The 27658-nt window shown below is 45.1% G+C and overlaps 1 protein-coding gene across 6 annotated transcripts in view; it reads left to right on the top strand.

The window, feature by feature from the left end:
* Nucleotides 1-27658, top strand: part of TBL1X (transducin beta like 1 X-linked) — a 247265-nt gene that overhangs the window by 189973 nt on the left and 29634 nt on the right. For all 6 annotated transcript variants that reach the window (XM_012433976.2, XM_012433979.2, XM_012433981.3 and 3 more), the window contains 2 exons: nucleotides 22914-23059; nucleotides 26635-26866. In XM_012433976.2, the coding sequence (XP_012289399.1) occupies nucleotides 22914-23059; nucleotides 26635-26866 (378 nt within the window). The remainder of the gene's footprint in view (nucleotides 1-22913; nucleotides 23060-26634; nucleotides 26867-27658) is intronic.

Raw genomic sequence — 27658 nt, 5'->3', positions numbered from 1 at the left:
GCAACCCAGATGTCCACTGACAGAGGAAATTCCATCAACAGAATGTGTCCATCCGTACAGTGGAATATCATGACTCAGCTTTGAAAAGGAAGGAAATTCTGACACAGGCTCCAGCACGGGTGACACTCGAAGACATTATGCCAAGTGAAATTAGCCAGCCACAAAAGGCAAATACTGTAGGATTCCACTCAGAAGGGATACCTCGAGGAGTCTAATCCAAAAAGACAGGCAGTGGAAGGGTGGTTGCTGGGGGATGGGGAGAAGCGGGGGTTGTGGAGTTGCTGTTTAGTAGGTACAGTTTCCATTTTGCAAAATGAATAAAGTTTAGGGGATGGTTGATGGTGATGGTTGCGCAACAGTGTGATTGCACCTAATGCCACTGAACTGTGCATTTAAAAATGGTTACAATGGAGGCCGAGGTGGGAGGATCTTTAAGAGCCCGGGAGTTCACGACAAGCTTGGGCACCATAGCAAGACCCTGTCTCCACAAAAAAAAAAATTCACAAATTAGCCAGGCATGGCTCACACCTGCAGTCCCAGCTACTCAGAAGGCTGAGGCACGGGAGTCACTTGAGCCTGAGAAGTGAAAGCTGGAGTGAGTTATGATTGTGCCATCGCATTTCAGCCTGGACAACAGAGTGAGGCCCTGTCTCTTAAAAAAGTAAAAAAATGGTTAGCATGATAAATTTTATGTTATATATATTTTTCCACGATTTGGGGGGAAAGGTCATGGTATTGTAGGTGAGAAGTTCCATGCATAGATTGTTTTCAGATTTTGGAAAACTAGTCTCAAAGGGAAAAGAGAACCAACTGTATTCACAGTATTAATATTATCAGCATTACATAAGGGCTTTTTCATAGTCCTATATCAGTGTTTGGGGCAAGTCCCTGGCACAGCCACTGTTATTTGTAAGCTAGATTGGTGTCTGACAAAAACAGGTTATTCAAAAAATTAAACAGAAAATAGTGGCTTATTTATAATAGCAATATTCTGGACATATGGCCAGTGTCCCTTGGTGGGTGTAGATGAAGCAAGCTGTGGCATGTCTGTGCCATGGAGCACCACTCAGCTATGAAAGGAAGGAGAGGTGGGAAGGCACAGCAAGCTGGAGGAACTGCCAGAGAAATGCACTGGGTAGAACAAGCCGCGTCAGAAGGCTGCAGACTGGGCCAGGTGCGGTGGCTTACGCCTGTAATCCCAGCACTTTAAGAGGCGTAGGTGGGCAGATCACTTGAGGTCAGGAGTTTGAGACCAGCCTGGCCAGCATGGTAAAACCCCATCTCTACTTAAAATACAAAAAATTAGCCAGGCATGGTGGCACATGCCAGTAGTCCTAGCTACTCGGGAAGCTGAGGCAGGAGAAACACTGGAACAGAGGAGGTGGAGGTTGCTGTGAGCCGGGATTGTGCCACTGTGCTCCAGCCTGGGCGACAGAGCAAGACTCTGTCTCAAAAAAATAAAAGAAGAAGAAGAAAATTGCAGACTGTATGATTCCATTTATAGGACATGATTAAAGTGTTGAAAATACACAGGTGGACACCAGATCAGTGGCTGCTGCAGATCTGGAGTGGGGATGGAAGCATGTGCATATGAAAGATGGTCATGGGAGAGTTCTTCTGTGTTGACAGAAGAGTTTGGTACCTTGACCAGGGATGAGGTTCCACACATCCACACGTAGGATCAAACTGCATAGATTACACATATGCAACCAGTGAATGCAGTGCAGAAAGGGTGACGATAGTTTGTGTTCCAGTGAGCACTTCCCATCCTGGCACCAGTTAGTGCTGTTGATCCTCTTGGACAGTAGTGTAAGATTGCCAAGCTGGGAGAAGACAGGATGAAAGGTGCACAGCACTTTACTAGTTTTGCAGTCTCCCCTGAGTCCATAGTAATTGCAGAATTATTTAATTGTAAAAAAGACTATACCAAAAACGTAATTCTACGTTTCTGTTGTCTGCGAAGCGCTGTGTGTGTGATAGACGGTGGTCCGTAATACAAAGGCAGCCAGGACGTTTTCCTTACATTTCACAGGTCATTAGCCATATTGCAGGCCTAGGGCTGGGTGGGGGTGCTCTCTTGTGTCATGGATTTGAGTGGCAGCCCTATTAACTGAGAAATGGATGGCCACACAGACACTCTGGGTCCTTTGGAAACAGAAGAATCAGCTAGAAGCAAACAGCAGTTGCCATATGGACATTGCTCGAATTTTTGTGGATTGGGGACTGTGTCTCTGGATGGGCTGCATTTTTACTGGGGGAAGAAGTCTGTGCATAGCTTCTCCCCTGCCCCCTTACCAGTGAGTCTTAGAATGCTTTTATAATACCACTTACAACCTTCAGTGTGGAGGATTCTGTTAAATTTATGTGTTCAGCCTGAGAGAAGTGGGCAGATTTGAGGGTCTTAACTCCTGAAGATGTTGTGAATGGCCCCAGCATATATCGTGCATTAACTCAAGGTCTTCAGCCCATTCATTGAGATCAGGGTTTCCTGGCCTTGGCACTATTGACAATGAGGGCTGGATCGTTCTTCCTCTTGGAACTGTCCAGAACACTATAGGATGTTCAGCAGGCATCCCTAGCGTCTGCCCACTCTGTGTTACAATGGAGGGGAGAGAGTGGGCAGACATTTGTCAGACGTCCCCGGTGGGTAAAATCAGTGCCAGTTAGGAACCACTGATTTATATCCTTTAGTTGTAGCTTTTTTTTTTTCCTTCCAACTAGTTTTTCTTGGGAAATGGAGTTTTGATGGGATTCTGATTTCTTCGCCCTTTATCCTGTGTCCTCCTTGGGCTGCATTTTAATTCCTTCACCTGCAGAACTCGAATAGACTTTGATGGCGAGGAAAATGCAGTCCTTGTTATTATTAAAATTTTGCAGGTATTTTTTCCCTTGAGGAAGGGAAAAGTCTGCCAAAAGCATTCTCTGGCAGATGATAAAATAATTGAGAGTAGCAAACTTCAATTTGATTTTTCTTTTTTGGCTTGGTTCCTGGTAAGTAGGTTAGTTAACCAGGAAAAGGGTGTTAACTGAAACTTCCTTTGCAAATATTGTAATGGAAGAAATTATGACAGTGAGAGAAATCTGACGTGGCTGACTCCATCTTGTCTCTAGCCTCACAGGCTGGCTGTCTGCTCATTCCTGGTTTAAAATCAGCTTAATTAAAGACTGATATCCAAGCTATACATATATGTAAAAGGCCTTGGTGCTTTTTCGCTTCTTAGATCTTGTTTAAGAAAAAGTTTTTCTTTGTTTTTCTTCTCAGTCAACTGAATTATTTCCCCAGTCTGTTTTCTTGCCACTCTTGATGCCCACATGAGAGGACCTAAAGTAATTCCTGACAGCCTGGGACTCCTTGGGAAAAACACAGGAGGTACCACATACCCCGTTTTGAGAGAAACTTATGTTTTCCTCATGGAACCCCAGGAATTGAAGGAGGCTAGATCCCTCTCAAAATCTAAGGCTCTGCTCCATATTACCTGGTGTATTTTGACTTTGGAAGGTATCAGAAATTACTTTGCAGGAAGAAGAGCTTTTAGCCTTGGTGTGTAATAACTAGGTAGGAAATACACTTTAAGGGATGGCTAATGGCAGTTATGGAAGGATACTCAGCTCTTTGCACTTTTGAGTCAGAGAAGCATGCTCTCGAGCCACCTAGAAGGTGTGGAAACATTTCTACCCCACACTGAGAAATGAGACTCCCTTGAGGGATTGGCTGATTGGCTTTGGATTGCCTTGCAGTAGAATGCAGGGTAAAGGCATTGCACTGTCTTCTCCCATTGCATTCCCCTCTTTTGGGGGATCCAAGATGTGGTATGAAAATGGGACCCATAATTTGGGGGATCTGTTTTTGCCATCCAGCTATAGCTGCTTATTAGGCCCTAGAAACTACATTCTGTCCTGGCCCTGTTCCTGTAAGGGCTCCACCCTGAAGCCAGTAATCCAATTAAGAAACTTAAAAACTGGCAAATAAAAAATCTTGCAACTACTGGATCCTCTTCTGTCTGTGTATTTATATGTGTTGTGTGTGTGATGTTTATAGGAAAGGCTTCCTGTTAGTCGACTTTTAAAGAAAAATGTGCTAAAAATCATTGTCAAAAAAATAGAAACCTTAATGCGTTTAGGTCGAGCGACTCTAATCTTTAAACAATAAAGACAATTTATAATATTATTGGTAAAGTAAAATAAAAATGTCTTCAAGGTTTATACATTTGGTCCAAATTAGGCAGGTCAGATACTGTTTGCTAGATGCTTTAAGCTCATAAATTGCTTCTGTGATTTTTAATAATTGTTTGACTTGTCTGTTTTACAGCCATTAGATTCTAGATAAGGCCTGGGGACACGTGGAGCTAGCCAGGTGCCCTAGCTAGGCCGGGAAGAGTCAGACATTGTCTGCAGCTCTGTCTTTGTCCTGGGCTCTATAATCTGATACATGGTTAAAATTGCTTACCTGTCAGATATGACATCATAAATTAAAGCTACTGAGAATTAACATTGTAATATGTACTTTAGACTACTGGAGAAAGTTCTACCTATAAGGTGTACAAAGAAAATAGAATAATTGTTATGTTAAATTGTTGTGTGTCACAGAGATGACCAGATTTTCCTGTTGACTGCATCTTTAACTATGGCTGTCTTAAGACTTGTGTCATCCGTAGACAATTACTATCTTGTGTTGCTCCTTCTCAGAAGGCAGTTGTTATAATCAGCTATAGGACTCTGGCGGGTACTGTTGATTGCAGGTCTCTGATAACTTTAGAAATTGTGCCATTGGAATAGGGAGCTGATACGTTAAACATCGCAAATCCCTTTGTTATTCAGAATCAAGAAAGTGTTTTCTTTTCAGCTGTTTACCACTTTTAGCCATTGAGTAAGGTAAACTTGTGCAGAATTTACTGTGAGCAAAATTTGGAGTATGTTGCTTTTTCTCTACCTGATTTCTGCAGAATTTATAGAAACTATTTGAGTATTCTCAACTCATGGCAGTATAGTTATTTGCATAAGTGCAGTAAGAATCTGTTCTCTTTTGTAACAGAACAGAATTAGAAACACTAGTTATTTTACCAAGGCTTTAACTGGAATGGCATGCTTTCAAATATAAACAGACTGCTTTAAAAAATCAAAGTTGACTTATAGAGCCAATAAAAAGCCCCTTAGGAAAACACCTCATACCTTGTCTGTGTGGTTTCTGTACAGGGTTCCTGACCTGTGGTAAGTAAAAAATGTCATTTTCTGGCAGGCCTAGGAAGCTCCAAGTTATCTTGAGACCTTGGGTGGAGGAAAGAGCCTATTATGGCAAATAATTATTCTTGCTGCACTTTATACAAATAATCAGTCCAAGCATAATAAGACTAAGACTTATTTTGCAAGTAAATTTGTCCTACTATGATTTGTCTTTAATAAAAATGGGGACTGGAGAGAGAAAAATTATGTTTCAAAAAACTATAAACTTCTTGAGTTTTTATTATTTTCTGTTAACCCTGAATTCTTTGTGGGCTACAAGTCCCCAAACTAATGCCTTCAGATTTTTCTTCCACTTTTCTAACTTAGACTCAATAAAATGCTGTTACCTTGTTCCTGAGGCCCTGCAAGCCGAAGCTTATTCCTTATAATACAGGCGACAAAAACGTGTCAGATTTTCACTACCTTCCTCATCTATAACTAAAAAGGCCTAACCCATCTGCAATGCCACTTGCTGATGTGGGAAACAGCTGTTTAATTAACTGATCTAGTCTCAGGACTAGGAAACTGACCTAAAAAGATATGGGACAGTATATTTAAATATGCTCTTTCCTGTCCATCCCAATCTGTCTGTCTAACAACCACTGGCCCTCTCTCTGCTAGCCGCCCCATGTCTGATTGGTTCTCAGAGATGTACACCTGGGTCCCTCAGAGCTTCAGGTCAAGTCTGAAAAGGCTTCAGAAGCTAGGACTTTCACTTTTTATCCTAGGACATTATAGTTCACTGTTCACTTAAGTGCTGTGCCAAAACTACAGATGAGCATGCTAATGCCCTTGTCATGCAAGTCTTGAAACCCCAGCCAGGCATACGTGAGTACATGCAGACAGCTGCAAAGGGGTTCCGAACACTCCTTTTACCTTGGAGTCTACAGCTGTACCCACTATGCCCACCATCAGCGGGAAGAAGATAGAGAAGTCGTCTCTTCTTTTTCCATCTTCATAGCCCACACCTTAAGAATAAGGTGTTATAAAACTCAAAGGAAGGGATGGAAACCATCTTTGCAAACATTATAACTAACTGAGAATATTTTGACTGAGAGAAGTCTGATGTGGCTGACTCTGTCTTGCTTCTAGCTCACAGGCTGGCTGTCTTTGCCCATTCCTGGGCATGGGCCAAGCTACCTTGGGGGAGAAATTTAGTTTATAGTTTAAATAATAGTCCTTCCCCAAAACTAAATGTTGTTGTAAAACTAATGAAAGGCCACCAAGTTAGGATGAGAGGGGCTTGAATTCTAAATAATTTGCCAGCCATTATGCTGGAAGTCAATAAGATCTGCATCTTCCCCAATTACTCTTGAAGATAACATCACTATTATAGAACCTAAGACTGGCCTTTGAGATGTCTTTTCAGGTTTTTGCATTTCTGACAACCAGATTGCCCCACTTGGACCTGCCAACCAGTCCTGTGGCCCCCACCGAGGAACTGACTCAGCATAGGAGGACAGCTACAATTCCCTATGATTTCATCTCCAACCCAACCAGTCAGCATGCTCCCCACCCTACCGCCTGCCCACCAGACTATCTTTAAAAACCCTAATCTCTGAGCCTTCAGAGAGACTGATTTGAGTACCAATAAAACTCCAGTCTCCCGTACAAGCCGGCTCTGCATGAATTAAACTCTTTGTTATAATTCCCCTGTCTTGATAAATCAGCTCTGTCTAGGCAGCGGGCAAGGGGAATCCGTTGGGTGGTTACATTACTCTTAATATTTGTGAATAATTGCATCTACAAAAATGATTAAGTAGCTTTGCCCACTGTAATCCTAGCAGCTGACAAATTACTCCGTAGACTCCACTGTGTTTCCTAGGGCCGCAGAATGCCTTCTTATGCAAGACACGTTTCCATGGATTCAGGAAATCATTTTAATGGTTCAGCTATCTTAATTTAAACAAAAGTTCAGGGCTTATTGTTCAGCTGAGTCTCTAAAAATATTTTTTGACTGCAGTGGCTCTTTTACATTGCTAATGTGTGTCCCTGTTTAAAAAAAGAATCTTTATGAAATAGTGAAGGCCAGCATTTCTTTGAGGTGTTGGCAGTCTTTGCGTTAGGAATAATAAAGGAAAACATTAGTTTCATCAAATAATAAAATAAGGAAGACCTGAATAAAATGTCCACATTAGTAGAGGATGAAAGGACTCTGAAACTCTATGAAACAGTAATGGCTCATGCCTTGATGTGATCTCATTAAGTGAGAGCAGCACATTTCGCTGGTGTGTTAGGACCCCCAAGACCACCCTCAGGCTCAGTGGTTTGCTGGAAGGACTCACAGGACTCAGTAGCTGCCACACTCATGGTTTATTACAATGAAAGGATACAGATGAAAATCAGCAAGGGGAAAAGGCTCAAGGCACGAAGTCCAGGTGAAACTAAGGACAACTTTGTAGGCGGCCACCCCCAGTGGAGTTACAGAGAGGCCCTTAATTCTCCCACATAGGATGAATAAGCGGGAATACGATGACCTGCGGGAGAGTGGCCAGCCAGGGACTCTCACCTGAACCTAGGCGCTCCGGGTTTTTATTGGGGGCCATTCCTGTGGGCGTGCAGCCCATGCTGAAGGGGTCAGAAGGAAAATAGGAGAATACATGACTATCCAAACCACCTCAGGCCCAGGTCACATGGAAAACTGGGTGGGGTTTTATATCTGTAATTTGTGCATTTATGTGTATGTTAGATGTCAATTTTAAAAAATAACTTCTAAGAGTGTGTAGGAGTGGGTAAGTAGCTGGAGAACGTGATACCCAGGTCTTTCATATAGAAGAGGATAGCACATCACCCTGGCCAGCTGTGTGGCATGAATAATTGATACTCCTCTACCAAGTATGTCCATTCTCCCTTTGCTAAATACAGTGGCATCGGGTTGTAGAGCCTCTGCTCACATGGGAGGTTATGAAGAGGCCTGTATGAAGGGGCTAATTGTTCACTTACCAACCCTCTCATAACTGTGCTAGTTGCAAACAAACTATTTGAAAAGACTGTTTTGCTAAACTATTCTTTTGGTGTGATTATAACCACTTACAGTAGCAAAATGCAGGAATCCAGAAATTCATGTATTCCAGATGTTCATAACCGTTCCACCTTCCTGGTTCCAGTTCAATTTCACTTGTACGATCTTTTCTGAGTTTATTGTTGTAAATTAAGACTTGCCATTCTTATACTCATTAATTTGTTAGAGGGAGAAAAAGCAATTAGAATGAAAATCAGTTGAGTGTTTATAAATTACAGTTGTTGAAATATACATTTTGCTCAATGTAGTCAAAAAGTCTTTATTGATATTGACACCCACAAAAAAGGTTAGATTGTGTTGAAGATCCACATAAGTCTTCAATTTCACTTCCTACTTTAAAAATTGGTGACGATGTGAAATAAGAGAGACCACCTTTCCTGTTTTAGATAAGATGAAATAGCCACTCACTAAAGTGCCTGTCTTCCAAGTTTATTCACTGTTACATTCAAGACTTGCCCGCTCAGAAATTCTAATGTGACCGTAAAAGTGTCCAGCGTTGATATGTTTTATGCTGAATTCCATTCCCTTTCTTGCTTTCCAGACCGAATAGCAAGCGAGTCGTCTGAACTGTCACACACAACACTGTCCCTTTTCCCTGAAGTCTCTGTACATTCCTTTGCTGGTGCCTCCTTCTCCATTCACTTCTTAACTACTACTGGCCCCAAGATGATGTTCTTTTTTCCCCTCCCACATCTTTGCCTGTAGTGACATGCCCCTCCTTCCTCCTCAAGTCTGGGTCCCATCCTCAGTCTCTCTACTGATCCCCCAAGTCCAAGTGTCCACTCCCAATCTCTCCAATGATTCCTCCCTCCCATGTCACAGTGTGTATCCCCAATTTCTCCATTTTGATGTTTCTCCATTCTGATATTTTGAATGGCACTTTACGGGCACTCCTTAATGTAATCCCACACTTGGTACCATCACCATTTCCCTACCATGGTCTGTCCACTCCAAAGATAAGCTTCCTCTGCCCTATAATTATGTCACTCTTTGTCTTAGTCCATTTGAGCTGCTACGACAAAATACCATAAACAACAGAGATTTCTTTCTCTCATTTCTGCAGGCTGCGAGTCCAAGATCAAGGTGTGGGAGATTCAGTGTCTGGTGGGGACCCGATTCCTGGTTCACAGACGCCACCTTCTTGCTGTGTCCTCACATGGTGGAAGGGGCGAGGGAGCTCTCTGGGATCTCTTGTATAAGGACGCTAATCCCATTCATGAGGGCTCTACCCTCATCACCTCGCAAAGGCCCCACCTCCTGATACCACCCCCTTGGGGTTTAGATTTCAATATATGAATTTAGAAGGGTGGAGAGAAGCATTCAGACTTAGCACTGTTTTATAAAAAAGCATCAGGATTGTATTCAAACATTTTTTTCCCATGGTATCTTTCCTGCTGCCTCCTGGCCTTCGGTTCCCTCCCCGCCGCCTGGCACCACATATCCCACCCTTGTCAGTGTTGCCTCTATCCCCCATCATTGCTTTGCCATAGTAACAGTATCTCACATTTATCAAGCACTTCCTGTGTGACAGGCATGCTTCTAAATATTGACAGATGAAACTGTTTATTCCTACCAATCCCTAGGAAGTAGAAACAGCTCCATCATTTACAGATGAGAAACCCAAGGTGCTGAGAAGGTCCTGGTCTACCCAAGTCACTTCAGGGAGGTCATGCAGCTGCGATTCGGAACATCACCCATCTGGCTTTGTAATCTTTCTCATGTTTTCGCTTATTCATCATTCATTGAAAATAATGTAATAAAAATTTTATATACATACACACACATATGTATCTGTAACTATGGTGTACCACATGATGCTTTCAAATACAGTCGGCCCTCCATATCCACAGCTTCCCCATCTACAAATCAACCAACTGTGGATCAAAAATAAATGGGGGGCCCGGTTCAGTGGCTCACGCCTGTAATCCCAGGACTTTGGGAGGCCGAGGTGGGTGGATCACCTGAGGTCAGGAGTTAGAGACCAGCCTGACCAACATAATGAAAATCCGTCTCTACCAAAAATACAGAATTAGCTGGGTGTAGTGGCACATGCCTGTGATCCCAGCTACTTGGGAGGCTGAGGCAGGAGATTCGCTTGAACCCAGGAGGCAGAGGTTGCAGTGAGCTGAGACTGTGCCATCACACTCCAGCCTGGGCGACAAGAGCGAAACTCTTTCTCAAAAAACAAAAAATGATAATAATAAATGGGAAAAACAATTAAAAATAGCAATACAACAATTAAGATAATACATATATTTTTAATTTTTAAAGAAAAGCAGATTTATTACAGGAAGTATGAAAATATATTTTAAGGTTGCAATGGGCAGGACAGCAGAGAAGGAGCTGCCTGCCCTCCTCCCCACCCCCACCCCATATATATTTGTTGTGTGAGACAGGGCCCCACTGTGTTGCCCAGGTTGGAGTGCAGTGGGATGATCTTGGCTCACTGCAGCCTCAACCTCCTGGGCTCAAACAGTCCTCCCACCTCAGTCTCCCAAGTAGCTGGGACCACAGGAATGTGCTACCACACCCAGTTAATTTTTTGTAGTTTTTGTAGAGGCAGTGTTTCACCATGTTGCCCAGACTGGTCTCAAACTCCTGGGCTCAAGCGATTCACCCACCTTGGCCTCCAAAAGTGCTGGGATTGCAAGCGTGAGTCACTGCACCCTACCTGTTTATTGTTTTTTAAAGACAGAGTCTCTCTCTCTGTTGCCCAGGTTGGAGTGCAGTGGCATGATCATAGCTTAATGTAGCCTCAGCCTCCTGGGCTCAAATGATCCTCCCGCCTCAGCCCCCCGAGTAGCCGTGAGTGCAGGCATGTGCTGCCACACTCAACTAATTATTTTTATTTTTTGTAAAGATGGGGTCTCATTTTGTTTCCCAGTATGGTGTTGAACTTCTGGCTTCAAATAATCCTTCCACCTCATCCTCACAAAGTGCTGGGATTACAGGCATAGCCACCACACCTGGTGCCAGTCTTAGTTCTTTGCTCATTATCTGAATTTTCACCATATTTGCATAAACCTGGAGTTCTTTTTTTAATATTTTTCTTAATTGAAACAGTTGCTTTTTATTAAATGTACCAGTACCTATTAGTATACTAGTTTCATTTAGTTCTATTGTTTGCATAATATACATTCAAATAGCTATTAAATTTAAAACATTTGCCCTCATGCTACCTAAAATTATTTTGAGTACCACAGAAGTGTGGTGGCTACCAGAGAGTACTTGATGTCCAGGAATACAGCAGTTGTTACATTTTCTCCAGGAGTCTGAGAAAGGGCATAAAGTGCCATCTGAGCTGGGTGTTTGAACCAGAAGTTTTTAGGCAAAGGGAAAAGAACACTTCAAGAAAAAGAAGGAGCCTGAGTTCAGGCCCTGAGGCATAGCAAATCTGGCGCGTTTCAGGAGCATGCGCCATCTTGGTGACGGGGACCTAGGATACATGATGGCAGGAATGAGGAAAAGGTGCTGGCAAGTAGGGTTGGTGGCAGGTTAACACTAGCTGAGACATGGGAACCTGTCCAGTTAGAAGCCATTGATTCATTGTTGAAAGCTAAAACTAGACATAGTGTGAGTAAAGGATGACTTGCCTGCTTGGTGAAAAATTAACCACAGAGGTATCTATCAAAACCAACCAGCAACCAGGGAAAATACTTATAGTGTGTTAGGCAAAAGAGAACAGGGATACAATATTCTGTGACCATAATGATTATACATATAAATTAAGATGCATAGGCCGGGTGTGGTGGCTCACGCCTGTAATCCCAGCATTTTGGGAAGCCGAGGCAGGTGGATCACCTGAGGTCAGGAATTCAAGACCAGCCTGGCTTACATGGCAAAACCCCATCTCTACTAAAAATATAAAAATTAGCCAGACGTGGTGGCATGCGCCTGTAATCCCAGCTACTCGAGAGGCTGAGGCAGGAGAATCACTTGAATTTGGGAGGCGGAGGCTGCAGTGAGCCGAGATAGCACCATCGGTTCACTCCACCCTGGGTGACAAGAGCGAAACTCTGTCTCAAAAAAAAAAAAAAGAAAGAAAGAAAAAGAAATTAAGATGCATAGAGAAGAGGGGCTGGAAGAAATCCCCTGATGTGAGAACAGGAGTTGTGTTGATTGTTTAACAATGTGAGTTATTTTCTCTATCTTCCAAATTGCTTTCTCTTACATTCCCAAAGTCATATCTTGACTTTTGTTTGACTGTGCTTTGCAATGGTGGTATCCATTGTAAATCTCAGGTTTAGCATTCATGCTGTCTTCCAATTTCCAAATATTGAATCCAGAATTCATGAGTGTTCCAAACTGGTGGTGACCACACTGTGCGGCTGGAGGACACGAACATCTCTGAGCCTAGCTCTTCCTAGTGGCTGACTTGCAGCAAGAGCTGAGGCTTCTCCTGGCATCACCTCCACTATGATTCTCTGTGAGCATTTCCAGGAAGCAGCACCCCCTACCCTGGCCCAGGCCCCTCCAAGATTGTCTCGTTGTCCCAGCCCGCCATTGCCCTGAGAGGAAGTAGCCACGTGAGTTTATGGCCTGAATAATGCTTTTCCCTCCTGGATGCTCCCCAACTGTAGAGGATATGAAAATAGTCTTGGCAAGGGTGCCTGGTCTGCGTTCGTCAGCGGTCTGAGCTGTACTCAGCCGCCACCCTTGGGGTCCAGGCCAGATGTTATGGCGAAACCCTGTTTTAATGAGATCCTTCTGGTGTTTCTTTTGGATGCCATCCGAGGCAGTTTCACTTTACAGTAAATTCCATGTTATGGTGGGTCATCTCAAACAGGTCTGCAGCACGTAAAAATGTTCTCACTGCAGTCTATTTTCTGTAGCAAAATGTTGTCGGGGGTTAGGATGGGAGTTGAGGACTGGGCCTTGTGGATTTTTTTCATATAAACACATTAAAATGGAAAGCTGATATGGACATGTTCAGTGATGTAGACTACAAAAGCAAAAAGAATTCTCCCCAGCATATTTTTTTTGCTTTTTACCATGGATATAACTGGAGTTTACATATGATAAGAACTGCTTCTTGGGCAGAAAATGTAATCCTCTGGTGAGACTAATCCATCACTGTTGAAGAGAAGGGAACTGGCAGTGAATTCACCCCACAGATGAAGATAGGATTTCGAATTCTCTCGCCTTTTCTGTTTTACTCCGTGAGAGTGTGCATGTGTGTCTGTTTTCTTCACTGTTTGATGTTTCAACCCAGCTACCACTTCCTCATCCTTGGCCTCTCTTCCATCTTTATTTTTCTCACACCCTCCCCACCTCCACCACCTTGTCCCAGCACTGTGAGGAAAGTGGGCAGCTTTCCAGGCAGCTGTAGTCCTGCTGGAGAAACCTTTATGATCCAGGAAATACTGACCTGAGGAGAAGCTGTGCTGACTCCACTATGAATAGAGAGGTTGGAAAAATGTCAGCATTTGCAGAAACAAAAGGAAGTGCTCCATGTACGTTTTGGTTTCATAATGACTCTATTGTAAAACCCCTTCTCTTTAGTCCACCGGATTGGACAAGTGTGTTAACCAATGGCTGTTTGGTATCCATTGATCATAGGGCTAGACCAACAATCAAAGTTGTTTATCTCTCATAAGGTGGCTTTTGCAGGCGTGCCAAAATCATTATAAAACTCCCAGCCACAAAGTCTAACATGTATTTTCACTTCCTATCCAATAAGGGATGTCCCCACCCTTTACTTCCTGACTACTGTAGTCATAAAGGTGCACTCCTAGTTCCTCCCTCTCTTTCTTAGCTTCTTGGTCCCTGTGTGTGATAAAGTTTCTTGTTGCCCTGTGTGGCATGGCGTGGCATGCCCCAGCATACTCCCTTCCTTGGGAACTGAGTAATACATTCTTTCAATGACATTAGCCTCTTTGTGTTGTCACTCAGTCACCTCCATAAATTAAAAACCCTTCAGGTTTTGTTGGGACAGTAAGGTAATTTATTTTCTCTACATAGAATTTTAGAATTGAAAGGAACCTTGTAGATCATTGAATTCACCTGTCCAGTGTTCAGAAAAGGAAGCCAGGGAAGCTGATAAGGGCAGATCCAGGCCTCAGAGCACCTGGTTAAGTGTGTTCTCTCCATAAGCCTAAGAAATGGTACCAGATTCTTAAGTCATTGCGTCTGATGTGATCCTTCCTTCCTTATTTTCTTCTCTTCTGTTTCTTTCCTTTGCTTTTAAGACTGGTGTCTCACTCTGTCCCCCAGGCTGGAGTAAAATGATACAGTCATAGCTCTCTTCAGCTTCCAGCTTCTGGACTCAAGGAGTCCCTCCACGTCAACCTCCTGGGTACCTGGGACTACAGGCACATGCCACCACACCTGGCCAATCTTATTATTTTTATTTTTGTAGAGAGGCAAAGTCTCACTGTGTTGCCCAGGTTGGTCTCGAACTCCTGGGCTCAAGTGATCCTCCTACCTCGGCCTCCCAAAGTACTGGGATTATAGGCATGAGCCACCATGCCCAGCCCCTTTTTTCTTAATTTAGCTGTCTAATATGTGAGCCTTTTTGGAAGATCCAATTTATCTCTGTTTGCTTTCTGTGATACAGGAAGCATTCAGCTTCATTGTCACAACGTAGACTATGTTTGCAACTTATTTTTGCTGAAAACTGTAATATAAATGGTGTTACTAATTAAGTGGTTTTCTTCCTCTTTTAAAAGAATGGTATTTTAAACCAAAAGTTTCCAAACACATTTTGGTAGTGTGTGGTGTATGGGTTAAGAGTGTGGAGTCGGGAGTCAGATGGTCACTTGCTACTGTGTGCTCTCATGGAAATCACTTTACTGCTCCATGACTCAGTTTCTTCATCTGTAATATGGATTTATTTGGACTAACTCATAGATTATTGCCAAGTATTTATGGTTTAATTCCTATAAAGCACTCAAAGTAAGCACTCAATGTCATTAACTTTATTGTCATTACTATTTTTCTTGAATAATGTAATAGCTTTTATTCAGGTATATGTATATATGGTCAAGAGTCTTCTTTGATGTTTAGAGACTATCATTTGTATGACAGTCATCTTTATCTAAAAACTCAGTTGTTTTTTTCCATTTGCTGCTGTGCCTAAATCAATTCTTGTCCTTTTTCTTCCAAGTTCTCTTCTAAAAATATTGAAGACTCAGTTTTATTCAGTTTTTTATTTCCCTTCATTGACATCATTTACCACTTTCTCTGAGCCATTCATCATGAATCTTTTCAGCAGTACTGAGGAGGGGTGCTCTGTGTGTTATGACAGGTTTCCTGCCTTCAAAGGGCATCAGTCTTTTCAGAAGCCAAGAGATGCATGGGAAACGTGGGACATAGTGCACGGCACCGTGATAAGACAGAAGGATGGGGAGGAGTCCTGAGGGAGCTTGGAGAAAAGGGCACTCACGTCAGTGGAGAGCATGAGGAAGGCTGCTGTGGAAGAGGGAGGCCTGGCTGTAGCCATAATCACTGAGAAGGTTGGCAGGCGTGGATAAGGGAATTCTAAAGCAGAGTTTCCTGCCCTTGCACTTTGAAATTTGGGGCTGGATTTTTTTTTTTTTTTTTGAAGACAGAGTCTCACTCTGTTGCCTAGGCTGGAGTGTAGTAGCGTGATCTTGGCTCGCTGCAACCTCTGCCTCCTGGGTTCAAGCAATTCTCCTGCCTTAGCCTCCCGAGTAGCTGGAACCATAGGCATGTACCACCTGCCCAGCTAATTTTTGTATTTTTAGTAGAGATGGTGTTTCACCATGTTGGCCAGACTGGTTTCCTGGCCTCAAGTGATCACCCTCCTCAGCCTCTCAAAGTACTGGGATCACAGGCATGAGCCACCATGCCTGGCTGGGGCTGGATCATTTTTTGATGTGGTAGACTGCCTTATGGATGGTAGGATGTTTAACCACATCCTTGGCCTCTACCTGCTCGATGCCTGTAGCACATAGACACCCACCCACCCGGACACTGCCAGATGTCTTCTTCTTGGGCACGAAAACAGCTTCACTTGAGAACTACTGGTCCAGATCAAGAGACCAAAATGAGTGAAGTCACCCTATGGGAAAGTAGGCATATACTTGGAGCACAGTGAGAGCTGGCATGGCTTTAGAATGGGATACCAGAGGCTTGGGAGGCCTTACTGAGGTGAGGGAGCTCATCCAGGCCTGCTGGCCCTCGACTGCTTTGGAAAAGGAGAGCAGTAGGTGGCTTGTGATCAGGGAAGTTACCGCAGTGGTTTTGTGTTGCATCAGGCAGCACACACGAAGCTTGTATGCTATTGCCTGACACCAAGAAAGCGCTCACTAAACACCAGCTATCATTGTTATTGTCAGGCATATTAGAAGGGGAGAGATGAACGAAGGGCTGGGGAAGAGTGAGGGAGCAGAGTGGTAGCAAAGAGAAAAGACAGGTGTATAGCAGAGATGCGGAGAGGACAGAGGCGAGTCATCTGGGAGGCCGTGACATTTGCTTACTGCTACTTTGTGTGTACAGCCATCCCTGGGTATCCACAAGGGGTCGGTTCCAGGACCCCCTTTAATACCAAAATCCATAGATACTCAAGTCCCTGATATAAAATGGCATAGTAGATTCTTCCCCTCCCCGCCTCCCGCTCAAAAATAAAATAAAATAAAATGGCATAGTAGTTACATATAACCTATACACATCTCCTGTGAACTTTAAATCAGCTCTATATTACTTAGAATACCTAATACAATGTAAATGCTGCATTTGTTGTATTGCATTGGTTTTTTATTTGTATTATTCCTGTCGCATTGATTTTTGTGTTTCTTTTCTGGATATTTTTGATCTGTGGTTGGTTGCATTGGTGGATGCAGCACTGTCGGATATGGAGAGTCAACTGTATATGAAATCAGGTCAGCACACTGTTCCTGTAGAGGAGCAGATAGTAAATATCCTCAGCTCTTTGAGCCATGTGGTCTCTGTTAAACCTACTCAACTCCCCCATTGTAGTGTGAGAATAGCCATAGACAGCACATCAACTCATGGGTGTGATTGTATCTCAATAAAACTTTATTTACACACACAGGAAGTGAGCCAGACTTGGCCTGTGGGCCTCAGTTTACAAGCCCATGATCTAGACGGTGTACAAATAGCACATGGTGCCCATCAGCTTTGGATAGCTGTCAGTATTTACAAGCATGTAAGTCTGTTAAATATGTAATAAAAATTCAAGTTTTAAGGCTACAAATTAACACCCTTGGTATTTGTTTCAGCTGAAGATGCAAAACCAACCCCACAGCTGCCTGAGTATTAAATGTCTACTTTTCTCTGCCAAATAAGCGGTATTTCTAAAGGCCAGTGACTGATAACTTAGCAGATTTTGCTGATGAATCAGGCCAGCATTAGCTGGGCACAGTAGTTCACTGTACAACTCAAATGGTTTGTGGAGCCACTTGTGAGGGGTATGGTTTGGCAGTGTCATAGTTGCAAGAAACACAATACCTGTACTTGGTTTGTTTTAAATCCGTTTATATTACCTTCTTAGATGAGATGCATTCTTGTGCAGACTGTTTCCTCTCTTGTGAGACTATTGTACTGTCCATTCCAAATGGACAGGACTCTACATGGAAAATCCTAGCATCCTTTATAAAATGTGGTCTTTTGTGTAAGCCTTTCAGTTTATCATGGTTATATTCTTTTTTTCTGCTTGGGAATAATTTTACTTCATCTGATTATTCTCTGTTACTGTGTGTTATCTAAGGTCTATGACCAATTGCATGTAGAGAGTAGCTTGCTTTTTCAATAGCAGCAACCAAGAATCAAGCAGAAACTTGAGGAGAGTAGAGCTGGGGGTGGTAGCCTTTCAGCGTGTCAATTCCTCAACCGTGGTAGGGTTGATGGGAGTATATCTGGAAACATTTTTGGTTGTTACAATGGGAGTGTGCTACTGACATCTTGTGGGTAGAGGCCAGGGGTGCTTCTCAACATCGTACAATGCATGGGACTGTGTCTCCCACAGCAAAGAAGGATTCAGCCTAAAAGTCAGCCATACTGTGGTTGAGAAACCCTGCTGTCAAGAGATTCATCAGGGATATACCTCCTAAGTAAGTGGCAAGCCTGCTGTCTTCAGGAATGTCTCTAGGCTAACCTACTGATGACAGCAAGGACACTAACCCATCACCCTCACACAGTCTTTCATCGAGGTACCACCAAGCTCTTTATTCTCCTGCCCGTTAGCTACTTCTGCACCTGCTGCTGGAGCAGCCCTGGGTGCTTCGTTTATCATTGACATTCTGGTCTTTGTTCCTACGGATGTCTTGTTGGGTAGAACAGATGTGTTCAGAGATGCAGGAAAGCTGAGGAGGCACAAGGCACTGAAGTCTTACCACTCTGGCAGACTGCAAATGAATGCACCCATTAGCCCTGGAGTCCAGGTGGGAGGGGTGGGATGCTGGCAGGTGTGGAGGCAGGGATGGCCCTAGAAGGGAAGCATCTTCCCTGGAGGTACCATGTCTTCCAAGACATTACCTTCCACAGCACCCTGGCACCTGGTTCCAGCAACTGTGGCCTAGGAGGAAGTGGTCAGGCCTAAGAGGAAGTGGTCAAGCAGCCTCTATTACATAGTCCTTGGGCATTGTATTAGTTTGTATGGGCTGTAACCAATACTTTAGACTGGGTAATTTATACACAACCGAAATGTATTGCTCACAGTCCTGGAGGCTAGGAAGTCCAAGATCAAGACGCCAGCAGATTTGGTGTCCAGTGAAGTCCTGTTCCTCATGGATGGCTCCTCCTGTGTTTTCACATGGTGAAAGGGATGGGGTAGCTTGCTTGAGCCTCTTTTATAGGGGCACTAGTCCCATTCACGAGAGTGGAGCTGTCATGACTTAATCACTTCATGAAGGCCTCACCTTTTAACACCATCACTTTGGGGATTTGTCTCCCACATACCAATCTGGGGGGGACACAAACATTCAGAGCATAGCACGCATCTTGCTGTCCCAGAACGAATATCAGAACTAGAAAATATCCTAGTAGCCATTTCATCTGCCATCCTCATTGTTCCAACAAGGAAAGCTGGGACAGTGACCTTTTGACTCACTGTGGTCTTCTCTCCTTCAAACGTGTCAGGGGTCTGGCTGCTGTCCCATCTGTGTGTCTCATCAGCACTTCAAGGTACTTTTTATCTCCGCACCGCAGAGGAGGAAATGCAGGCCCAGCCAAATGAAGTGGCATGGGCCAGGCACCCAGTGGCGGATGGAGGACAGAACCCAGCCCTCCTTCTTGCCTTCACGAGATCACATGATCAGAAATCAGTAAGAAAATCTTAGAGGAAATGGACTGAAAAACCGTTGCTCTAGAGCCCATGTAGAGATCCATTCAAAGAAATGCAGCTAGTGAAAAGTTCAGCAAATAGGAAGACTTCTGTTAACCGTGGTATGGAATGTACATCTCCCAGGTCTTTATGAAAGTGCCTAACTTCCAGTCATGACAGCCTACCCTCTCCAAAAGAGGACTCAAGCTAATGAAAGACCTTCAAGGTACCCCTGTAGAACTATTCTGCACTTTTGTCATTATGCATCTGCGTAGGATATGCCTTCCACTAGACAACTTTCAGCTCTCTGCAGAAGTCTGAGACTGCACCCTTTCATCCATCTTTACTGGTTCATCTCCATGTTCCAAGAAGCCTTAATTGAATGTGAATACTGTTGTCCACATGGTCTAGAAATGAAATCGATGTTGGAGAGCATAGTCATGTAGGGAAATGAAGTTATAAATTTCTCTACAGCCAAACCATGTTCTTAACGTTAAAAACCCAGATAAGAGAGAAATCAAGGGCACACTCCCGCCGTGGGTTAGACTGAGCTTTGCACACCATTCTTTGCGAGTTGCCTGAGCTGCACCCAAGCTGGCTGTTGTTCAGAGCTGCCAGTGGTCTAGCTGAGCAACCAGTTGGAAATGGAGTCTGTGTCCATGCAGAGAATTCAAGAATTTTGGTTTCTGTGCCTGTGGGTCTTGGAGGGTAAAGTAAAAAGCAGAATTTCAAAGTCACATGGTCTATGGTTCACAGTTTAGTTCAGCTCCTTATCACATAAACCGTGGGCGGGTTACCTGATATTTCCAGTGTTTGTCCTCATATCTGAAACAAAAACAGTACCCACTCTGAACGGCTGCTACAGAGACTGAGGTAGTGGACAGAGTGCCCAGGTTTGGTTGAAGGTGGTAATGTGGTCAGAATCGGCTCTGTTTCACAGAGCACATGACTGCAGGTATCAATTCTGTGGCCCAGTGCTGCTTGTGGGAATGAATGAGTGAGAGTAGATGAGTAAAATATGCCAGGAGCATGAGACTCTCCTTCCACAATTGCTCCATCAGCCATGAGGTTTGCTTGTCAGGAACCCTCATCAGCACCTAATGCTGGATTCTGGTGCATTCGGTAGATGTTTCTAGATGCTGTTTCATGGTGGCTAAGAATAGTTTCTGGCTGCCCAGGCTTGGATCTCAGCCCCACCCCTACAAACTGAGCAACAGGAACCTGTCAGTTACCCTCAAAAGATCTCAGAGACCCGATTCATCAAGGAAGAAGGACAGTGACAGAATGATGTTGAGAGACTTAAAGCCATTGAGTAGGAGCCAGGTGAGTGGCTCCTACCAGCCATGAGAGTCGTGATGTCTATGAGAGAGGAATCACCGTGGCCCGGAGTAGATAAGGAAGAGTTCATGCAATAGAGCGTTGGGCCAAGAATGCAGTGAGGTCCCGCTGTATTCATTGACTGAGGTTTTTCTATTCCACACTTTGCCGAAGATCTCAATGATGAAAGCTTGCAGGTAAAACTCTGTATAGCATGGCGGAGAATAGAGTCATTGGTGAATTCAAGGGTGGGTTGCTTCATTTTGGTAGGAGTGGGTAGGTGAAAAGGAAGGTGGATATAGAGAGAGAAAACAAGTTAGAAGGAAAAGATAAGGTTGTTGTAAAGAACCTTGGCTTATATCCTCCAAAAACACAGGGGCGGAGGAACCCTTGGAGATAGGGGAACCTGGAAAGGGCTCCTTTGCAACCTGATGTAGGCGGTTAGTTTCGTAAAGAAATATACAAGGCTCTGTGCAATTGATTGTAAAATTAATAGCAGCTACCCTATTACTCTATTAGATAAATCTCAACTACACATTTGATATGTTCTTTACAACCTGGAGATGGGGACAGAACAGAGGGTGGATTGAGGAGGAGGGAGTAGACAAAGAAAAGTGAAGTATCAGAAAGCAGCAAGGAGAGCAAAGCACAGAGCTCCTCTCCTGGAGGAGCAAACATTCCCATCTGGCGAGCATTTTGTTTATTGCAAGGTCAGTTTGTATTTGGATAAGGAGAGGCAGAAGGCCACTGATGTGGAAGCAGAGGGAAGCCGGCTGCCACTGCCCCCCTTTGGCTGAATGAAAGATGGCGAAGAGGAGCACACGCCCAGCAAGGCTGACAGTCCCATCTCCTGGGATAACCAGATCCTCAGCCTGCAGAGTGGCCTAACCAGGGAGGTACAGTGGCCACTTTCAGAACTCCCTGCTTCCTGCTCATTTGCCTCATCCGGGGAGGTTGTAAACAGTGTGAGAGCTGAAAGCCACACCATGGGAATGCCTTGGTGTCTGTCCCACCTGTTGCCAGGGAGACAAGCATGGGGGTCCATGTTCCTCACATGAGATCCCCCCATGACCTCCAACTCCCAAGGATTTCAAGCTCCTATACACCCCCAGTCCACCTCTGCACCAAGCAAAGTGACCCAGCCCTGCCAGGCGGGGATTCCTGTTTTAGGAAACTCCCTGCAGCAGCCTAGACTTGCTGGCAGTAGGATGCCGCCTCCCTCCCTCTCCTTGAGGAAGGGCTGTTGCAGCTTCCCCGTCACCCCACCGACCTCCACATACATGCCCAGTGTCGTTGCCTACTTTCCTGGAAGCAGGCATCATCCACAAGAGCAAGGCGTGGCTTTCTGTGTATTCAGTCCTGATCCCCTTCCCAACAGCTTCATTCAAGAGCCTTCATCCAAAGCTGATCTGAAAACACCTTTAAATTGCCAAGCATCATTGATCAGCTTCCTACAGCAGCGGTGAAAGACACGCAGTGGGGGAGGAACGGAAAAGAGCCAGCATCTATTAGCAAGGAGAAAATTCCCAGTGTTTGGAGAAAATGACAGCGCCACACAAGTCAGTCGAGATCGGTCTCTTCTCCGTCTTCAGATGTTGGGTTGTGATGCACTTGCCCCACGTGCTGGGAGCACTCAGGGTCAGCGTTTGCCGTTCCCTCATCTTGGGCTGAAGAAAGGTGCCCTGTGTGCTTGCAGGGGGTGACACAGAGAGACTTCAGCATGAGCTTCTGTAGAGTCATACGAACCACAGAGTTGGGGGGAGCCTGGAGCCACATTTCGGTAATGGATATGTCCAGCCGGGGCACGCAGGGCAAACTCTATTGTCTGTTCTGTTTTATTATTAATAACACTGAAACGGGTCTACCATTAAAGGCCCTTGTTTCATCACATACCAACCTGATCTTCCTGGGTCTGAAATCCCTCTTCCCTCTGCCCTTTCCTACCTTACTGAACCCAAATCAGAAGCATCTCTGGGCATTCTACAGCCATGTCTGTCCCCACAAATTAAGTGTGTTTGAAATCTACAGGCCACCTTCAGATCTCAACGGCTGCACCTCCCTCCGTCAGTTTGGGTCTCATTCAACCTCGGCTTTCCCCTCTTGCTGCAGGTTTTTCCCACTCGGCTTTCACATTCGGGATCGAGAGCCACATCAGCCAGTCCAACATCAATGGGACACTAGTGCCGCCGGCCGCTCTCATCTCCATTCTCCAGAAGGGCCTGCAGTATGTAGAGGCCGAGATCAGTATCAATGAGGTATGTAGCTGCCGGGCTCGGTCCCAAACAGCAGAGCCCTGGGAAGCTGCAAGAGCTTGGAATACATTGGAAACTAACATGCATATCCCTCAGGCATTTGGGATTAATTCAGTGGCAGGGTACAGTGGCTTATGCCTATAATCCCAGGACTTTGGGAGGCTGAGGCAGGAAGTCCACTTGGGCCCAGGAGTTTGAGACCAGCCTGGACAACATGGTGAAACAGCATTTCTACAAAAAATTTTAAAATTCGCTCAGTGTGGTGGTACACACCTGTAGCCCCCCTCTTGGAAGGCTGAGCTGAGAGGATCAGATCACTCAAGCCTGAGAGGTTGAGGCTTCAGTGAGCTATAATTGCGCCACTACACTCCAGCCTGGGCAACTAAGTGAGACTCTATCTCTAAAATAAAATTTAAAAAAGAAGAAAGGAAGTTGGGTTTTTTTCCACTTTGTGTTAATACCTTATTGATCAGGGATGACACAGTAGCAAGCTTCCGGTGCCCCTCCCACATGGTTCTGTGTTTTTTAGTTAAATATAGAATCATTGGCTGTTGACTCATGTAAACAATTACACTGCCGCATCTGAAAAAGATGCTCTGGGCTTCGGAGTGGACGTTTGCCTTGCACTTAGCAGATTTGCTGTCCTTGATTTCCTGGAGCAGATTGGCTAGAGAGCGGCCCCACACGTGGTCAGGTGGAATCTGTATTTTGGGGGAACCTGACAGAGAGCATCACCAGAGGCTGCATCAGGGCAGAGAAGCAATGGCTCTTGTGTTAATGAGGATCTCAGGATGCTTTCATTACCAGGTTCGTTGTAGAACAGATAGGGTAAGGGGATGGGAAGATAAATGCACATTAAAACTATGCACTTGGCTTGGATCCCCTCCTTGAGATTGGCCCACAGTGAGAAGTTGTGCCAGTTTTATACCAATTTTGGTTTTAAACCACACACCTCATCCTCTCTTGTCCCCTCCTCTTCTGGTCTCGTGATTCTGCAATGAAGATCCCCTTGACTTCTAGGGACTTCTGGGATCCACAGCCTTTCCTGCCACCTTCACCTGAGTCTCTCTTATTTTATTTTTAGAGACTGAGTCTCACACTGTTGCCCAGGCTAGGGTGCAGTGGCACAATCATGGCTTACAGCAGCCTCGACCTTCTGGGCTCAAGTGATCCTCCTGCCTCAGCCTCACAAAGCACTGGGACCAAAGAAAATCCCTGTTACTGATTGCTCAATCCCCCCAGCTTTCTCCCTCTGCCCATCTTTCTCCTGCTCTGACCGAGGCACGTGATTCTACCCAAGTTTTCCATAGTGTACCATGATCCATCCCACCTGGCGGTCACATTCTTCCAGGATTCTCTCATAGGAAACTATGAAGGCTTCTCGACAGATGAGAGGTAGAAGGCAATGAGCAGAGAAAAGCAGTCACGGGTATCCTGAGATCTGAGGGCTGGCTGGACCTTGGGGACATGTCCTCTTAGCCACACATGTGTGTGTTTTACAGATGAGGAAACTAGACAGGGCCAGAAGGAGTCAGTGGAAGATCCAGGGCACCAAGTGTGAAGAAGAGAAAGAGGAGATGGCCGGTTTGCCAGGGAAAAAGGAGCACAAGAGAGGAAAAAACACCAGCGCCTTCAGAGTCATGGCTTTCAGAAAATGGTGGGCGAAAGTGCAAGAAGGAAAATAGGAGCTGGGCACAGCGGCTCAAGCCTGTACTCCCAGCACTTTGGGAGGCCAAGGCGGGAGGATTACTTGAGCCTAAGAGTTCGAGACCAGTGAGACCTCATCTCTAAAAAAATAAAAAATTATCCTGGCATGGTGGTGTGTGCCTATTAAGTCCAAGCTGCTCAGGAGGCTGAGGCAGGAGGATCATTTGAGCCAGGAGTTTAAGGCTGCAGTGAGCTATGATTGTACCACTGCACTCCCACCTGGGTGACAGAAAGAGACCCTGTCTCAAAAAAAAAAAAAAAGAAAAAACAATATATTACTTTGTGATTGTCTAAGAGTTTTTTAAAAGGTAAAGAGAAAGCAGTGTAACATGCTGTGAAGGAGAAAGCTTTGGAAGGGCGACAACAGTTCCCAGTGGCTCACATCTGTAATCCCAGCACTTTGGGAGGCCAAGGTTGGAGGGTTGCCTGAGGCAAGGAGTTCTAGACCAGCCTGGGCAATATAACAAGACCCTGTCTCTACAAAAAATAAAAAAAAATAAGCCAGGTGCAGTGGCGCATGCTTGTAATCCCAGCTACTCCGGAGGCTAACACAGGAAGATCAGTTTGGGCCAAGGGTTTGAGGCTGCAGTGAGCCGTGACTGTGCTCCTGCACTCCAGCCTGGATGACAGAGCGAGACCCTGTCTCTAAGGAAAAGAGGAGAGAGAGAACGTTCCCTTGGAGGTGAAGTGAGGATGTGTTGTTACGACCTTGGACAGTTACCGTGTTTTGTGATATGCTTGTTCATTTGAGTGTGAACATATGAAGGAGGAAGGGCGAAGAGTGGCTGAGGAGGTTGATGCAGCTAGTTCTTTGCATACGTTGTATTCTTTATTTTGAATATTGTCTTGTAATCAGAAATCATCTGGGGTGATGTTTTAGTTAGTTATTCTTCAGCTGAAACCTGAGCCTTTCCATTTTTCCTCATTTCGGAGGTAATTCAGGTTCAGAGCATATAAAAATGCATTTGCACTTCCACCAGATACAACCCCGAGGCATAGTGAGGTTCACCTGATTGGAATATCTGGCATGCTTCCCAAGGAAACAACTTCCTGCTGTATTTTTAAATATGTGTGGAAAGCTTTTTATGGTAAATGGAAATCAGAGAATCAAAGGATGTTCAAAAAATCATGAATTGAAATGATGTCAATTGTGTCATGGCTGTAGTTAGTCTAACCCTGAACCCAAGGAGTCATTTCAAGTAGTACCAAGTGCCTATTTTATTAAATCCCATGGACAGATAGACCCAGAATCCAATCCTGAATGGTACAGCCATCTCATAGGGCTCTGCTTCTGAAGCATTACCCTCCCGTATCATGGCTGGTCATTTGCAGAGATGGTGCACACGGGCGATAGCACCTGGGCGGGGCTTCCCCACCACAGCACACAGTATTTGGGGCTGGATGAGTCTCCATGGTGGGGCTGTCCTGGGCATCCGCCAGATGCCAGGAGCACCCCTCCTCCCTTAGTTATAACAGCCAAAAATGTCTCCAGAAGTTGCCTAATGCCCCCAAAGGAAGTAGTCACCTCCCGTTGAGAATCATGGCCTCAGGGATAGCACTTTCTGTCAAGAATAAATGGCCTTTTTGTCTGCAATACCCCACCCCGGGTTTGACACTCAGAACAGCTGTCATACTTAGTTCTTACCGACAGTTTGCCATGTCACCGTCCCTGTCCTCCCGCCCACTGTGGGATCTCTTCACCCCGGGCTCTCAGCCTCCGGGTCCGTGCGCTTCCCCCTCAGCCCCCTGGTTGCTGGGACTCAGCTATCTATGCTCCACTTTGCTGCATTTCTCCTGCCCAGAGAGCAGAGGCCATTCCCAGAGCCCTCACCCACGTGAGCTGACAACTGTCACTTGGCTTGCTTCCCCAGGATGGCACAGTGTTCGACGGCCGCCCCATAGAGTCCCTGTCACTGATAGATGCTGTGATGCCCGATGTGGTGCAGACACGGCAGCAGGCGTTCCGAGAGAAGCTCGCTCAGCAGCAAGCCAGTGCGGCAGCCTCGGCGGCCACCTCAACCACAGCCGGAGTTTCCCAGCAAAACCCACCAAAGAATGCACAGACCCCGGTGAATGGGGAAGAGATCAGAGCACATGATATCAGTGAGTGCGGGGGCTCTGGGAATTCGGTGGGTCTCTCTGGGTTCATTGTTTTCTTCTGAATCTGGGCAAATCCGAATGCCTTCTTAGAAATCTGCCTGCTATAAATGTCTTAGAAGCTTCTCTCTAGTGTTTGCTTATGATCTGGCTGGAAGAACTTCCCTTTCCATTTTTTCCATCACAACTGTTGAACCTGACCTTCTTTTTTTTTTTTTTTTTTTTTGAGATAGAGTCTCACACTGTTGCTGGGCTGGAGTGCAATGGTGCAATCTTGGCTCACTGCAACCTTCACCTCCCAGGTTCAAGCAATTCTCCTGCCTCAGCCTCCCAAGTAGCTGGGATTACAGGTGCCCACCACCACACCTGGCTAATTTTTAGTAGAGACGGGGTTTCACTATTTTGGCCAGGCTGGTCTCGAACTCCTGACCTTGTGATCTGCCCACTTCAGCCTCCCAAAGTGCTGGGATTACAGGCGTGAACCACCGTGCCCGGCCTGACCTGACCTTCTTTACCCTCATCTTCAACTTTGGGAAATGCTGCGCTGCTAACCTGAGAACTCTCTTCTAACATATGATTATTGCCCATGATACACAAAAGTGTTTCATTCGTGGACACCTTTAGTCTCAGCCTGCAGCCTTCCACATTGAGTATAATCGTTGAGCTCGCTCACAGTTCCTGCCAAGGGCACTGGGTCCCAGACACTGTGCATAGGCTTATTCGGTCTTTGCAAAACCCTAGGACATCAGTCCCTGTTAGGTGATTGCCCACGAGTATGTGGCAAGTGAGACAGCCCAA

The sequence above is a fragment of the Aotus nancymaae genome, unplaced genomic scaffold, assembly GCF_030222135.1.
Source record: "Aotus nancymaae isolate 86718 unplaced genomic scaffold, 86718_ANA_hifiasm-v0.15.2.pri h1tg000058l, whole genome shotgun sequence".
Classification (NCBI taxonomy): domain Eukaryota; kingdom Metazoa; phylum Chordata; class Mammalia; order Primates; family Aotidae; genus Aotus; species Aotus nancymaae.
This window is presented reverse-complemented; position numbering and strand designations above follow the sequence as displayed.